Here is a 15,504-nt window from a genome sequence, read left to right as displayed (position 1 = left end):
TGAGAAAACAGGAGGGGAACTGAGAGTGCCGAGTATTTTCTGCAGCCTTTCTGCCCATCTATAAAACAAGATCCTTCATAAAAAGCAAAGCAGGACAACAACCCAGTAAAGGACACCAGGATTTGCCTTTTCCCAGACATGCCTGTTAAGAGAGAAATAGAACAAGACTGGGAAGATGAACACCACATCTGCTAGAGAAAAGCCAGCTTATGTTTAAAGCACAGAGGAAAAACTGTTTAAGGTCTCTTCAGAACCACCCCCGCCTGGCGCCAGGACTTGGGATCTGCTTTAAGGCTCCTGGCTAACCTAGAGAGATGCTCACTTGTGTTTTCCATAATTTCAGCAAAAGCCTGAGAACAGGACCAAAATACTTCCTTGGCCTTAAACACAAATAAATTAATAAAGACATAAAAACAAGACTGAGAGAAAGACTGAGTGCACAGACCTGCAAGATGCTTACATGTTATACAACTTCCCCAAGTGTGGGAAATACAGTGCAGAGTTCTGCTCCCGAGCGCCTGCCACACACACAAAAATCCTATAAAAACTATCACCTCCCACAACTTCTCTCTTATTTGGGATATTCCTACCACTACCACACCCCACGCCACAAACCAAAAGTCACCACATCTCATTTCAAATGTATGTGCCTCTGCAAACTCATGAGAAAAATGTATCAAAATTATTCCCTTGTTAAAACTGTGTAGAGAATAACAAATATATTCATTATTTCAGCAATGATAAGGCCTCCACCTACCACGAGGGAATGAAGAGCTTGTTAAAAGACATGCCCTAACAACAAACAAGGAGTTGACAATGGAAATCCCTTTTCTCCTGAGACAAAGAAACAAACTGTAGGACAAAAATCACCACACAAAAGGAAATAGAGAAAATTCTCCATGACGTCAGGCTGGGTTGGTTTCAAGTCTTGCTTACAGATGGGTTCCCTTCAGGGCAGAACAGGGAGCCCAATGGATGCCCGATGTTCCTACAGCCCACACGGTCCTGAAATCCATTTAACCCATCTAGAATTCTGTGATATAGTCATCTAGAAACATCAAACTTCAAGTGGGTGGTCATATTCCTTGACATTTACCCATTTTCAGTGATTACATTCAGTAATTTTTTTCTTATCAATGATTAGTAGGACTAATTCCACTTGAAAACCTCGGGTTCCTTGTTAAGGCAACTGTAAAAGGGATCTCACTTAAAAATGTATTTCAATTTTAAAACCATGCCCTTGCTCTGTTAAAGATAACAGCTTGTGGCACTCTCAGTAGGTATTTTTCACTTAATCAGCTGACATATCTAATAGTGCTGTGTATGACTTCCCTATGCTGCTGAAAGGTTCTTTACACAACAGTGGAGAACATGCTAGAAAACAGGAAAATGCTACAGAAAAGCCGCAGGTAACTGCAGCTGAATCCAAGGACCTGATTCTCTATGAGATTATTTGAAATGCATTTACTTAATGATTTCAAAGTGGCATTATTTTTGCCCACAAAGGAGAATTCTGAAAACCGACAGAAAACTGTTTTATAAGCATACTTCATTTTGTAAAACATGCTCCAGCTTCCTCTATTCAACACAATTTTGTAGTGCTGAAGGAAGGACACTCCAATTCAGGATGAGAATGAGATTTTGAATACTAGTGACCGTGGTTTCCTTTTTGTGCATGTAAGATTTCTGCATCTATTCTTGCTATTCGGCATTCTCATTCAGCCTCTCTCAAAAGGGTATCAGAGAACTGCAGGGGTCAAAGAAAGAATAAGGAACAGGGGACAACAAAGAAGGGACAGGAGCCTGCACACATGGAGGCTGATGTTTAAGAGCAGAGACACACATGAAGGGTTGTTTACAGGTGCATAGAAATAACAGATATCTAATAGGTGTATAGAAATACCTGATTTCTATCCTTTCCAGCCATCCAATGTAAAGCAGCACCAGTAAACTCAAACTGACAAAGAAAATTGTTTTTGCATAAATTATCGGTAGCTTTTGGTCTTACTCAGATCAGTAATTTGGGAAGGTACCAAAAAAAAAAAAAAAAAGGACAGTTTTGTCAGCAAGCTCTTCCCAAATGGAGAGGCACAGAAGATATTCCTAAGAAAGGCAGAGATAAAAACTCAGAGGACTGCACCCAGGCTCCTCCCTGTCTTCTCCCTCAATCACTCACAGAACAGCAAGAAAATTAATCTGGCAGGGAGAAACAGACCCTCTGAAGGATTTACTCTTGATACAGACTATGCAGAAGGGCTGCAGCTCTGGCCAGTGCTGACAACACCAGAAAAAGTGCAAACACACTGGAAGGTCCAAGGAGTTGGATCACCTCGACTGGATGGGGACAGAAGCACCACTACCACAGCTAAAGGTACTAGAGCAACTGAACCACTCACGGTGTGGAAACTGAGCAAACCCACCACAGTTGTTTCTGGGCTTTAATCAACTGTTTTGGAATTAAGGCTGAGAATTTTGGGAGCATCACATTATCCCAGATCTGCTTACTACAGGGACTGTCACTCCCTCTGAAGCATTTTGCAGGGGCCAGTGCCAACAATGACCTAATGAGAGAGTGACTAAAGCAAGGACCTCAACCAGCAAAGAAATATTTAAGACTAAAAGGCTCATAAACATCAGAAAAGATGCTGTTCATGACTGAGGGTAATTAATTTAATATCTGGTATAACAAAAAACCTTCCTTTATTAATGAGCTGTTTTCCCAAAGGCTCACAGAAAGTAATTTACAACTTAGGAGAATTTTACTGGACAAGATATGACAACGCCCAGCTGACAGTATGAGAGGGCATCAAACCTGGCTGGAAAGGGACAGGCAAAGACATTTTTTTCCCACAGCAGGAATACCTTCCAGGGGATCAGACACTGCCAATATCCTATAAATGTCTTCCAGAATTGGATCCCAGGACAAATCTATGACTCACCAGACATTATGAGCGCTATGACCCTGACCTTTGGTCTGGAATGGTACTGCCGTTAATAACTCTTAAAAGGCCATTTGCAAACAACAACTAACAGACAAAAATGTTGTGATTAATCTAAAATTGAACTACTGTCTTTCTTTATCTCAAATATTTTGTTTATTTTTTAAATGGCAGATTAAAAGAAAAAAAAAACACTTTAGGCAGCTAAGTTCAAACAGGGACAGATTTTAACAGTGATTGTAATGATACAAGGAGTTCAAGCCCCCTTTTCAATACTAAGGATATATTCACCACCTCTGAAATCCAACCAGCAGAAGAGAGCCAAGGACAAAATAATTTCATTGTGAAATCAGTAATTTTAATTTTTTTTCCCTGTTTTCAACTGTCCAGTGCTTCAGGGAAAAAGGTAATCCCTCCTTCCCATACAGGGAACTCCTCCCTCTTGAACTGACAAAGGAAACAACCCGCCTATAAATGATAAACACTGAATATAAAGAGATACACAACACAGTGGCCAAGAAACATTTCAAAGCATCACAGCATTCCAGAAAAAGCAGAGTGACTGTGATAAAACTCCCCAGGAAAGAGGAAGCGTTTCAGTGGAACACAAGGAAGTTTCTGTACAGGGTAAATCCAGGTCAGGTACCTTCAGGAACTCAGAGTAGATTTAACTTTGTCCTAGTGGCTCTGGTGGTCGATGTTTACTTGTTTTCTCACTTGCCTAATTACGCAGAGGCAGAAACCAAAAACTGAAAGGGTGCAGGGAGATGAGATACTTCACATTCTGAAACAGAGACAGTCCACGCCAGAGAGCAACAGCACTAAATTATCAAGTTTCAGCCTCCCTGTTAGAGCATTCCTCTTTGTCTCCAAAACAATCTATAATTACTTTCTCGCTGTATCTGGTTTTATCGTCAAAATATCAGCTGGATGAAGCAGAGAGAGGGGTTGTGTGATTCCCAACACCGCAAGTTCTGGAGGCCATGTTTAGGCAGAGAAACACACAAACAACCTATGTTTCTGGTTTTTAAACAGTGACACATAAAATCCACGTTATACTAAAAGAAGCAGGAGTCCCAATTCAGTTCTCACCCACTGAACCCTTCCCCCAGTCTACGATACAAAACTGAAGCAGCAACTATGACAATCATAAAAGGTATTTAAAATATTTCATAGGTAAACAGTAGGTGGAACTACAACACACAATGTCCGATGGCTCCTGCTTGAGAGCCATGTTTCACGGGTTTCTTTTATTTTTATCATGCCAAAGACAAACTATTACATTTTAAAATTTCAACTAAAAGTGCCAAATAAAAAATCCTCCCACAAAACCCTCTTAAGAGGGGAATACGAAGGAACTAAGCAGCAGCCCTTCTGTCTCTTGGTGACACACAACATCTTCAAGCAATATTTAGAAATTATGCTTATTTATTAGAGCAGCAACACAAAATATAGTACCAGAAACATTCAGAAAGCTATTTGTTCGAATCACTGCCTGTTTCCCCGCTCCTCCTCCAAAATCCATCACCACTCCTATCTCCTGCTGGCGTTTCCTTTCAGCACACACAAGCTAAGCTGATATCATCTCCCGCTCCTCTCCCCAAGGAGCCGGGGCCGTGGAATATTTAAAATGGGTCAGTCTTCGCGATTGTGGACAAGTGGAAGTTTTCACCATTTTTTTTCCTAACGCATTTTAAGGTCTTTTCACGAATATCGCAGACTTTTCTCGCTGCTGCGGCACCAGTACATACAATATGTGTGAGAAACAAGAATACGAGCTGCGGGATTTAATGATCACAAGGATGCTCAGACTCCAGCTGTGGCATAAAGAGACTCTGTTTAACACACTACAGCCGCTCGCCTCCCTACCGCACACAGCAACGTTTTTCACTCCTTCGGCAGCCCCTACAAGAGGTTTCTAATGTAAACACTGCATCTTTCAAGCTGCGTCCCGTCCCGCAGCTGAAGCCGTGAGCTGCAAAGGTCGGGACGGCTGTAAACCTGCGGGATTGGGACAAAGCGAAGATCAACCCGCTGCCCCCGCCGAACGCCGGGACGCCCTGGAGCCCTGTGAGCCCCCGCTGCCCGCACAGGGACTGGGGCCGGGCGGTCATCGCGCCGCGGCCCCGGGGAGGGGGTGCCGGTGCCCGGGGGCTCGCTAGGGCCGGGGGGGAGCGGAGCCGGGGGCCGGCGGGCGCGCTGACAGCCCGGTGTCTTACCGGACTCCCCGGGGAGCTGCCGGTTCCCTCTCGGTCCCGGGAGCCGCCGCCACAGCAACAGGAAACGCCCCCGTGTCCCGGAAGGAAAAATGGGGACGAGGGTGCGCCTGCGCGGGGCGGCACGGCCGCGCTGGGTCCTGCTCCTGCGGGAGCAGCGAGGGAACAGCGCTTACCCTGAGGGAAGGGTACACGGACACACTGAGCCCGTGTTTTTCCCTCAGGAGTAGGACAGGGGCACCATTAGCTCTCGCCTTCTCCTCAGGGAGGGCATACGGACACCCTGAGCCCGCGCCTTCCCCTCAGGGACAGCACAGGGACACCCCAACCCCGTGTTTTCCCCTCAGGAAGGGCACGAGCACCCATACCCTGCACCGTCCCCTCAAGGAGGGTACTGGCCCCACATAGCCCGCTCTTCTCCCTCAGGGAGGGACGTGAGCATCCTTAGCCTGCACACTACTCTCAAGGAAGGCACGTAAACATCCTCAGCCCGTGTTTGCCCCTCAGGAACGCCATGAGCACCAGCAGCCTGTGCCCGCTCCCCAAGGAGGGCACATGGCCACCCTTAGGCCATGCTTTCCCTCAGCAAGGCACACGACCACCCACAGCCCTCACCTCCCCTGAGGCAGGGTGCCCCTCAGAGTGGGGAGCACCCTCCATGCCATCCCTCAACCCGTTTGTTCCCCTCATGGAGGACACAGCCACTCTACCCGCTCCTCAGGGAGCTTAGAGCCACCCATAGCCCTGTCTTCCCCCTCAGGAAGGGCATGCATTCCCCCAGCCCCGTGCTTTCCCTCAGGTAAAGCAGAGCTACCCACAGCCCATGCTTTCCTTCAGGGAGCGCACATGGCCTCCCATAGCTCCTTCCTCCTGCAGGGAGGGCACAGGGCTCCCAACCCACATGTCTCCCTCACAGAGGGCACAAGCATCCTCAGCCTGTGCATCCATCATCTTCAGGGAGGGCACATGCCTGCTCCTTCCTCCTTCAGGGAGGCATGGCCACCCATGGCCTGCACTTTTCCTCAGGAACTGCACAGCGCCCCCAACTTACATGTCTCCCTCAGGGACAGCAGGAACATCCACAGCCTGCACATTCCCCTCAAGGAAGGACACGGCCACCCCAAGCCCACATTTTTTCCTCAAGGAGGACACAATACAGAAGTCACAGCCCAGAACCTGTGACTTCTCTGAGCGAAGACGCATGACCCCCAACCTGCGTTTTCCCCTCAGGGAGGGCACATGGTCCTCCTTAGCCTACATTTTCCTCTCATGGAGGGCACACGGTTGCTCCCAGACTAAAGAGGCCCCTAACGAATGGGATTTGGCACCCCAGTGACACCCTCAGCATGGCACTTCATGTGTTTGCACAGCGCCTGGGACTGGAAATACATAATTTGTTATTAAAAGCCCTGTGGGATTTGCCATCCCAATGTGCTGAAGTGTTTAAGAACACCCTGCCAAGGCCAGGCTGGGGTGCCTGGAGGGTTGGCAGGCACTGGATTCCCTATCCCCCCCTCAACAGCAAGTGCCTCCCAGGCCTTTGTCAGTGACCCCTGCACAGACAAATGATGAGAGCAAAGGGGAATTATCTTCCTTAGCAGCGGATCCATGCACTGACTCATAGAACCAAACTGCTTGCTGGAAAAAAACACGTTTTCCCTAGCACCAGTAAGGTTTGGTGTACTAGCACCAGGCTGCTGGAGTATTCAGTGCAGGGCGGAAAACTGGGAATAGCTCTCCACCCAACCTCACCTCCTGATTTCACTCTGAGGATTTACAGTACTGATTGAAAGCTTGTCATATTTTGAATCACACGTATCCTACTTGCCTGTTGAGCTTGAAAACACAACATACATGATTACAGAGCAAACCTCCCTCTCAAAATCCATCCTGCAGCTTTCCCGTGCTGCTTTGAAAGTGTCTGCCACTGTTTGGGCCGGATATGTGATGAAATCCTGCTATGGGGCCAATGTGGTCTCTGGTTTCCACACTGCCACCTGTTTAATCGATTTTATTTTTATCTTCGTCTCATAGTTGCAAGCTTTTCCAAAATGTTCCCTTTCGTGCTGCTTCTCTGCAGGACTGAGTACACCGAGGTCCCAGTTGTTTATTGGGGCCTGTCAGCACTACAGAGAAATGATCATTGAATAAAGCGGTTTGGGGGTAAACAGCTGGCTGTCGCTTGGTGACTGATTAATCCTTAGGCACTTCAAACTTTGTGCTTTGGTGTAATATAAAAGTAAAGCACTGCAGATTGCCCAACTGCAGCTGTCATGGAGAGAACGTGCTGTGCTTGTGCAGCCTCAGGGCATCGCCACAAAATCAGTGCAAAATCTGGTACAGCAGCCAGCTCCAAGACTCCATAGCTTAGAGCTAAGGTTTGGATTGCAAAGAAGAGAAGAGCACCAACTGTCTAATCCTCTGTAATTCTGTAATAACAAAAGATTTCTTGCTGAATGTGTCTCAGGTCAATTGCTGTCCTGCAGCCTTATGCATTTGTCAGCCCAAGTGTACAAGATCCTGAGGTTGGGATCAGCGAATCAGCGAATGGAAGGAGCAGCCCTTGAAGATGTTCCAGATCAAGGTAGTACTGCCCAGATACAAAAAGAAAGTAACAAACAGAAAAGGAGAAGCACTGACAATAGGATGTACTTTGGTTTCCTTTTCTAAACCCTGTCATGTTGGCTGAGCCAGCTGTGTGTCAGGACACAGCTCAGTCAGTGTTTCCTCTGCAACCAGCGCTACAGCTGCTTTCACATTTGCCTCAGATCCTGCTCCCTTGGCTCAGAACCACCTCAACCCACAGCCAGACACAGCGGCTCTGGTTTTGCCTCTGTTTGTTTGGACTCCTGTCAGTAATAGTTTATTCCAAGTGGGACTCCCAGTCCATTTATCACTGTCTTCATGTTACGGCAGCCAAACCTCCTTTTTCCCCCCAAACCAGAAGGTTTTTGGCAGCTGTGTCTCTCTCCGGAAATGCAAAGTTCCAGGTTGCCGGCTGCTTTTCAGATTTCTCAGGACTCTGTGTGGGCTATGAACAGAAATTTCAGGATAGAAAATCAAGTAATTCTTCCTTATCATAAGCCAAAACTGTCCTTCACCTATTAGCTTTTTGGTGCTGCACTGGGAATCCTAAAACCAAAAGTGTGCAGGCACCAGTGCCAATTAAGAGGTGAATTTCACACCAAATTTCAGGTCTAAACCAAAAGCTATTCTGGCTGCTCCTTGGCCATGGATGGGGGATGTTTGCCTGACAAACTGCGGAGACCTGTGTCCTCTCTCTTATGCGTGAGAAAGGAAATGGTTCTCCAAACCTCTTTCACAATGAGCCTTAAGTAAGTCCTGGAGACCAATTGTTACAGCAACCAGTTAGAGATCAGCCAGTGCACTGAAGCAGCCAGCAAGGGTCAGCCTAGGACAGGTGGACAGTCCAGCCTGTATTGTTCAGGAAGATTCATTAAACTGAGCCCCCTCTCTTAAAGAAGAGGAGTTTGTCTGAAGCCTACTAATTTTGGTGGCAGCTCTAGGTTTCCTTTTGAAGAGGATGGACAATCTGACACCCCTGTGGGGGCCCCGGGCTCTGTCTTTCCCATGAAGTAGTAGAGATGTGACTGTCAACTAAATAAGATGTCGAAGACCCACCTCTACCCCAGTTCTCAAGCTCAAGGGAAGCAATCCTCCTTCCATCTGTATTTCACAGCATATCCCTGGCTTGCCTCCATGGCACAGCCTGCTTGGAGAGCTCTCCTCCTGTCAGGGCTTCCCTGGGACTCATCTAACTCTTGTTGCATAAACTCTGGAAGCATGTTTATAAGACAGGATTAATTTAGGCACAGAATCTTCACTACCCGTGATAGCAAAGGCTCAAGAGGAGTTTTCTCATTTCCAGGTGAACAATAAACCTGGAGTCTCACAGCTTACGTAACAGCAGAGTTTGGGTGGCCGCTGTTGTTGAGATCCTGTGACTGCAATCATTCCTCTTTGTTTTTCATCCCTGCCAGGCTGCTAACAGCACATCTGTGAACTGCAGAGACTCTCCTGCATCTCTATCCTCGACACACAGCACAGCCTCCTTCCTTGCGAGACTCTGTGTTGTGTGGGGTGAAGATAGATGGGAGGAATCAGTCTGAGAGAGAAACGAGTTACCATGTACCAGGCTATCTGAGCTGCCCACTTTCTTCAAAGCTCACACGTGTTTCTAGCATAAAACAGTGTTTCTTTGTTCTGATTTAAATGCAGAATTCCTCCTGTTGTTACTGTCTCTAGTAAGACCTCTCACTCCTCTAGTTCATCACAGCCATGGAAGTCACCAGAATTTTGGTGTCTACTGGACAGTGAAAAGACTTCAGGCTTGCAATCATTCCCCCCATCCTTCTTCCCCTTTCAGCTTATTTCTTTCCTTAACCACCATCTTCTCCTGTGTTTTCCATGAGCCCGTTTTGCCTTGGACCACGTGGTGGTGCTGCAGTTAAAAATACCACAGAGACAGCAACAGCAACAGCAGCACCTGACCAGCGATGGGGCCGAGGGCTGGCCGGGGGCCAAGGCATGGGGATAGTCAAATGTGAGTTCACGAGGAGAAAACAAGAGGTGCAGCCAAATATCCTCACATCCTGGCAGCAGCCACTGCTCAGAGCAGCTCACACTTCTGAAAAGTCGGCCTGCTGCTCCTGCTTCCCGGTGGCCCCGGAGCTTGCTGTTCCAGAGCTCTATCAGGGGCTAGTCAGGAGACCACACACTGCTCCGAGCTGCAGTAACGGGAGCTGCTGATATCAACTCCCAGCTCAGCAGCAGCTCGCAAAGTTTCAGCCGAGCATCATCCAAATATAGGCACTCTCAGGCCATCAGCTGTCATAGCACAAGTCCCAGCCCAGCTCTCACCACAGACAGGCCATTAATTTTAACAGACATCTCAGAACCCTGCCCAATATTGCTCAGCCTCAGTTCAAGCCACTGCAAAGGGAACATGATAAAACAAGCTGTGCTGCTCTGCTGCCTGCATTAGCCTGGGCAGCTGAGAGCCAAAGGACATGTCACAGAGTCCCAAACACAAACCAGTGCCTCAGCCACCATGGAGATTTTCTCCTGAATGTTCACAAGACAGAACACAGATTTCATGCGGAAGGGCTCAGAAACAAAGTGAAAGTTACTATCACTCGTGTCCAATCCCTGTTCGTTTATGATGGACAAGCCATGCTGAGCCACACTCCCATTTCAACAGCCAACTCCAACTCCACATCACAGATCTCCATGGGGGCTGTCCAGAGAAGAATCATTCACACTAACAATGCCCTCAGAGTTCCCAAGACCATACAGAGCATGGCTCCATGCTCATGGGGATCAGGGACTGTCTGTATCCTCCCAGTTTAAAGTATTTTTGAGAAGCAGTGTGCAGGACTGCAAATGGAGCCTTTGCTGTGAGATTCCTCACACAGAAATGACAAGGCATAACTCTGCCTCCTCCCATAATATTTAGGTTTTCTCTAAATAACCACAAAGCTCTTATTCAGCTCCCTGCTTCCTACTTTTCGCTAATAGCCAGCTCTGCGCCCCTTTTCAATTTCCCTCCAGCTGCCCTGAAGGGAAAATATATTTCTCACCACACGTGTCCAAGGGCAGCCAGTCCCCTTATGCCCCAGAAAGGTTTTACTGACCTTTAGAGCCTCTGAGAGAGCAAGCACTGCTTGAGGGTACAGGGTGGAGAAAGAGAGCAATTCTTTCATTTTGAGAAAATTTTCTCTGCCCACAGACAATCCCTTGGGAATTAAAATGTTCTTCAGTGCCCTGAGTACCTGCCCCAAAGAGGAGGGACAGGGTTTGTCAGCCAAAGCCATGCCACAGTGAATGCAGTGGGAGCACAGAGGCTCATGCACACTGGCACTACTTAGAGCCAAAAAGCAACAGTCTCACCCATGCAGGTCCTGGGAGGCAACATTAGACTTTTTGTTAGTTAATAAAGTTTTGGATGCTCTAGAAGTCCCTGTGCCCATGCACAGGGCAGATGCTGAGCTGAAACATCACTGCAGCCATGTAAAACAGCCTAAAAGATCCATCTACACTCAGGCAATTGGGATATTTGTTCAGGCAAAGCAGAACTTCATGACAGAAAAAAAATTAGTAAGAGCTGACTTCGAACCCTCCTTGGGGGAAGGGGGCAGGAAATGGTCAAGTGGCCAAAGAAAATGAGGATAAATTATTACCAGGCAGGATTTAAAGACCATTTAGACTATTTGGAGAAACAACCAAGCCAGACCAAGCAGGGTGGTGGGGTAGAGTCGAGGCAGGCAGAGAAGTGAAGCAATCCAGGGGGCTGGTTTAGGCAGGAGAAGAGCCAGCCTGGGGCAGGCAGGGAGCACAGGCTGGGGCAGAGCCAGGCAGTGACAGCCATACTCACTCAGGCACTGCAGACCACTTTTATTCCCAAGAGGTTTGGCACACAGTGAGCAGCTGGTGCAACTGGAGAAAACACCTGGCACGAGCTGGTGCCCATTGATATCTTTCCACCTCTCTTTTGTCTCCTTTGCCTCTTTCTCCTTCTCTCTCTCCTTGGGCTGCTCTTTGTTCTTACCCTGGCAGGAGAGAAGAACACAGCTCAGTCACAGGCCTCGCACTGCCCACACATTCCTTTCCCAGCTGGTGCAAATGAGCAGAAAGCTGGTGGGCAGCAGGTACAGTGGGATTTTCTACTTGAAGAGTTTAACAATTTCTTCCACAAATTCAACATCTCTCCCTCACCTTATCCTTCTGCCAGGATCCGGTGACTCGGCTCCGCAGGGAACTCAGACGTCGCATCACCTTTGTGCCTTTCTCTGCTTTATCACTCTTCCCACTGTCCTCATTTCTGAAAGGAGACCAAAACGTTGTAAAAAAGAGGAAATTCACTGACCAGGCCCAGATCAGGGACATCACTGGTGAAGTTCATTGGAGCATTACTTTAGGATCCCAAGCCTGAGTTTCCATCTCCGGGAGGATCTGGTTTGGCATCAGCCATGTAATTTATTAATGACACTTGCAAATAAGGAGCTGAACTTTCAAACTGTGTGTGCAAGTTTTGTTCAGTGCCACACTCCTGGCTGAACCCCTGCAGATACCAGTGCCCTGCAGGGCACTGGTATCTGCAGGATTAGCAGGGCAGTGGAACATAGATGGAGAAATAAGTCTGCTGTCAGAAGACAAAGTGTGTGTGTCACTCACTGTGTCACTTACTCGTTAGACAGGAACTCAAACCAAGTGATGTTCTGCTGGGAAGAGTCACTGCCTTCTTGCACACAAGCTCTTTGCTTCACCCTGGGCAGGGAAAAGGCATCAGACACGGCAAAGAACAAAAGAGCAGAACTTTTGGGTCAGCTGAAAGTCTAATCTTCTGGATGGGGCAGGAACATGTTTAGAGTTACAGAAGAAGCACATGAAATGCCCCTTCTTGCAATTCCACCCTAGTTTCACTGAGATAAATCAATTATTTTGGTACCCTGGGGATTTGCCCCTCAAGGGACCAAATGTCCTTCACCAGGTGGGTCTTAGGCAGACCTGTGACCACCCCCAGAGGTCCCCCTCCCAGACACACTTACCCATGGTAATGTTTCAGCTCCTGAAGTACCTTCTGGACAATTAACCTACCAAGGATGGGGCAAGAGAAAAGCAAGGGATTAGAAAATGTCCTTGCAGAGACATTCTACACCCCACTAAGCCTCAGGTGCTGGTTTATTACCAGCTACTCAGCTGTGCTGTGCCCAGCATGGAGTGGGATCTCCTTTGCTGTTGCATCCCCAGTAGCTCAGATACACTCAAAAATAGCCTTCATCTCAAACCAGCCAGGACTGACAATACCTACACGTGGTCTGGGGACACGTGGTCCTTCTCCAGCATCTCCAGAGCAGGCGGTTCAACACCTGGAACACAAAACACTCTCAGCAGGGATCCTGGTTTGCCTTTGCAGAGCACCACGTTGCAATCTATGCAGCTGTACCCTGTTAATGTTGCTAGACTCCCTTTCTGTCTTAATTGGTGAGGAATAAATGCCAAGAGAAGTTAGGGAGGGAGATTCTGCTCTGAGTTTCTGTAGGGGGGGCGAAGGCTACATCACTTTTCTGTGTTACTTCTCCCCTCCACAGTCGGCATTATATTTGCTGCAGAGAATAGCTTCCCCACAGCCCCTCTCCAGGACAGCCAGCCTCCCCTCCACTTCCCAGGCTCTGAAATCTCTACATTCTGCTCCAGGCCAATCCTCACAGGTGGGACTTGAGTAGGGAGTGACCAATGCACCAGACACAGGCAGGTTATCTGGCAGTCTGTCACTAGGGGTGGGCATGGCTGAGCTGAGACTGCACTGCTAGCAAGGGCCAGACTCAAAGCCAGCTTGGCTTTGTGTTTCAGGAGCTCCTGGGACCACGTGGAAAAGAAAGCAGAGGATGTCTGGGCTTGCAGAGGCTACAGCTCCGGTTTTTTATCTTGTTAATCATACATTGAACCCATTTAATGGCATAGGGTCTATACCAACCTTCCACTGGAAGAGAAGTGTTGAAATTGTGAGGAATCTGGGGGGAGGCAACGCTTTCACAGGCTAATGGGACAGACATGGACCTCAGTCTCTTCCCACTGCTGACACATTTCTGGAGAAGTAAAAAGTCACAGACATTTTTGGTGCTTTGTGCAGCAAGGGAGCCTCTGTCATAGCTCATTCCTCACCCCTTCCCCCTTGTTTTGTCAGGGTTATGATGCAGGACAGGGTATGATGTTTGTGGGCTCTAGGGAGGTTGGAACAAATTACACTTGTGGCTAAAACCTTATTAGACACTTCTCACTTTTATTTGACATGTTGCAATTGTCCCTTTAATATTAATTGAGTCTAAAGCACATTCCCCAGTGTGTAAGTGGGGTGACACTGCTGTCTTCAGCTACCTGACAGAGGATTAGAGAGAAGATGGAGCCAGACTCTTCTTAGAGGTGCAGTGACAGGACAAGAGGCAACAGGCACAAGTTGCACATGAGAAATTCCAGCTAGATATATGGGAAAAGAGGGCTGTGCTACAGCCAGCTCCCTGGGCTTTTATCCCACCAGATGGGGCAGTTTATCTGGAAAAGCCCATCCTTGCTGAGATCCCCACAGACCTCCTGGTTCCACACTGGCAGTCCAGCCTGCAGCTGACACCTGTGTGTGCCTTCTGCACCCCCAGCTCACCCTGCTGCCCCATGCACAGCGCTCCACACTCACCACCTCCTGCACACCAGGGCGGCCCGCGAGTCCTGGGCGCAGCGGCTCTATCTCCACTTTGATCACTTTGCCACCCTGGCTGCTGCTCCAGGCTCCCAGCTCCCCTTTGGGCAGCTGAAGGGACACGTGAGGCTGGAGGCACAACTGGCTCCTCTTCTCCACATCGTCCTGCTCTGGGTCACTGCCCAGCTCTGTGACATCCAGGCTGAACCTAAGCAGGGGGGAGGAACAAGCCAGTTGAGCAGATCTGACCCACTGTGCCAGGCATGGCATAGCCCCTGCAATGTCCTTGGCTGGGTGGCCATAACAAGCTCATCCCACTGGGACAAGGAGGCTCACCACAGCAGGCATGTGGGAAAGGAAATGACAGGAAGTGTCAGCCTGGACACCAAGTCCTGAGCCTGTTAAAAGCAGCCTCTCTGGCGGCCACCAGTGAGTCCCCAGCTCCTTGGTGACCCAGGATGTTTAGTGCTGGATGGCTCACACTGATCTCTTAGCAACCCTTGAGACTGTGCAGTCAGCCTGGCAGCAGCCTGTCCTGCCTGCCCCAGAGCTGCTGCCCTGTCAGCTGCCATCCAGGAAAGTCCCTCTGGGCATTTAGAAGTGGCGGATGATGTTGTTTATCACATCACCACTGTGGCCATAAATCCTGCTCCACTGTGGGAGCCATAAATCCTGCTCCCACCAGGGTCCAGCTTTAAGAAAGGAAAAAATTATTTTCTGGGAAATGAGGGGTGGACTAGCTCCCTCAGTGCCCCAGTGTCCTGCACACCAAGTACTGTTGCAGTGATGACAACACAGGAGCAAAATGATGGATAGAGCTCAGCGGAAAATCTTAGTCTCTCCATGGGTTCTGTCTGCAGATCACTGTCACTTCATTCCTGCTGGCTTCAGGAAGCATTTGCTTAGGGAACAGTGGGGTGTATTCCCCTTCCCTGGCCTCCTGCTCACATGTGCTTCATCACCCAGCGAGAGGACAGAACGTGTCTCTGACACCAACAGCCGCTCTGTGCCACTGTTACTCATGTGCCTGTTAGAGCATAAACTGTGAGTGATCCATGGCACATGGGACAACAATAGGTCTGAAAACCAAAGTCTGAGCTTGATAAAGAACTGCCAAGATTTCAGGCTGAGATAA

General features: G+C 48.4%; 1 protein-coding gene across 3 annotated transcripts in view; it reads right to left on the bottom strand.

Annotated features, from left to right (window-relative positions):
* ARHGEF18 (Rho/Rac guanine nucleotide exchange factor 18) overlaps positions 1-15,504 on the bottom strand; it is a 50,303-nt gene that overhangs the window by 26,091 nt on the left and 8,708 nt on the right. For all 3 annotated transcript variants that reach the window (XM_085040660.1, XM_085040658.1, XM_085040659.1), the window contains exons 4-10: positions 14,367-14,577; positions 13,653-13,764; positions 12,987-13,044; positions 12,724-12,768; positions 12,362-12,442; positions 11,891-11,996; positions 11,550-11,724 (exon numbers count right to left, since the gene is read on the bottom strand). In XM_085040660.1, coding sequence (XP_084896786.1) covers positions 11,550-11,724; positions 11,891-11,996; positions 12,362-12,442; positions 12,724-12,768; positions 12,987-13,044; positions 13,653-13,764; positions 14,367-14,577 — 788 coding nt within the window. The remainder of the gene's footprint in view (positions 1-11,549; positions 11,725-11,890; positions 11,997-12,361; positions 12,443-12,723; positions 12,769-12,986; positions 13,045-13,652; positions 13,765-14,366; positions 14,578-15,504) is intronic.

This window comes from Lichenostomus cassidix, chromosome 28, assembly GCF_008360975.1.
Source record: "Lichenostomus cassidix isolate B80296 chromosome 28, HeHo_3.0, whole genome shotgun sequence".
In the NCBI taxonomy this organism is placed as follows: domain Eukaryota; kingdom Metazoa; phylum Chordata; class Aves; order Passeriformes; family Meliphagidae; genus Lichenostomus; species Lichenostomus cassidix.
The sequence above is the reverse complement of the archived record's forward strand: the minus strand, read 5'-3'. Positions and strand labels throughout refer to the sequence as shown.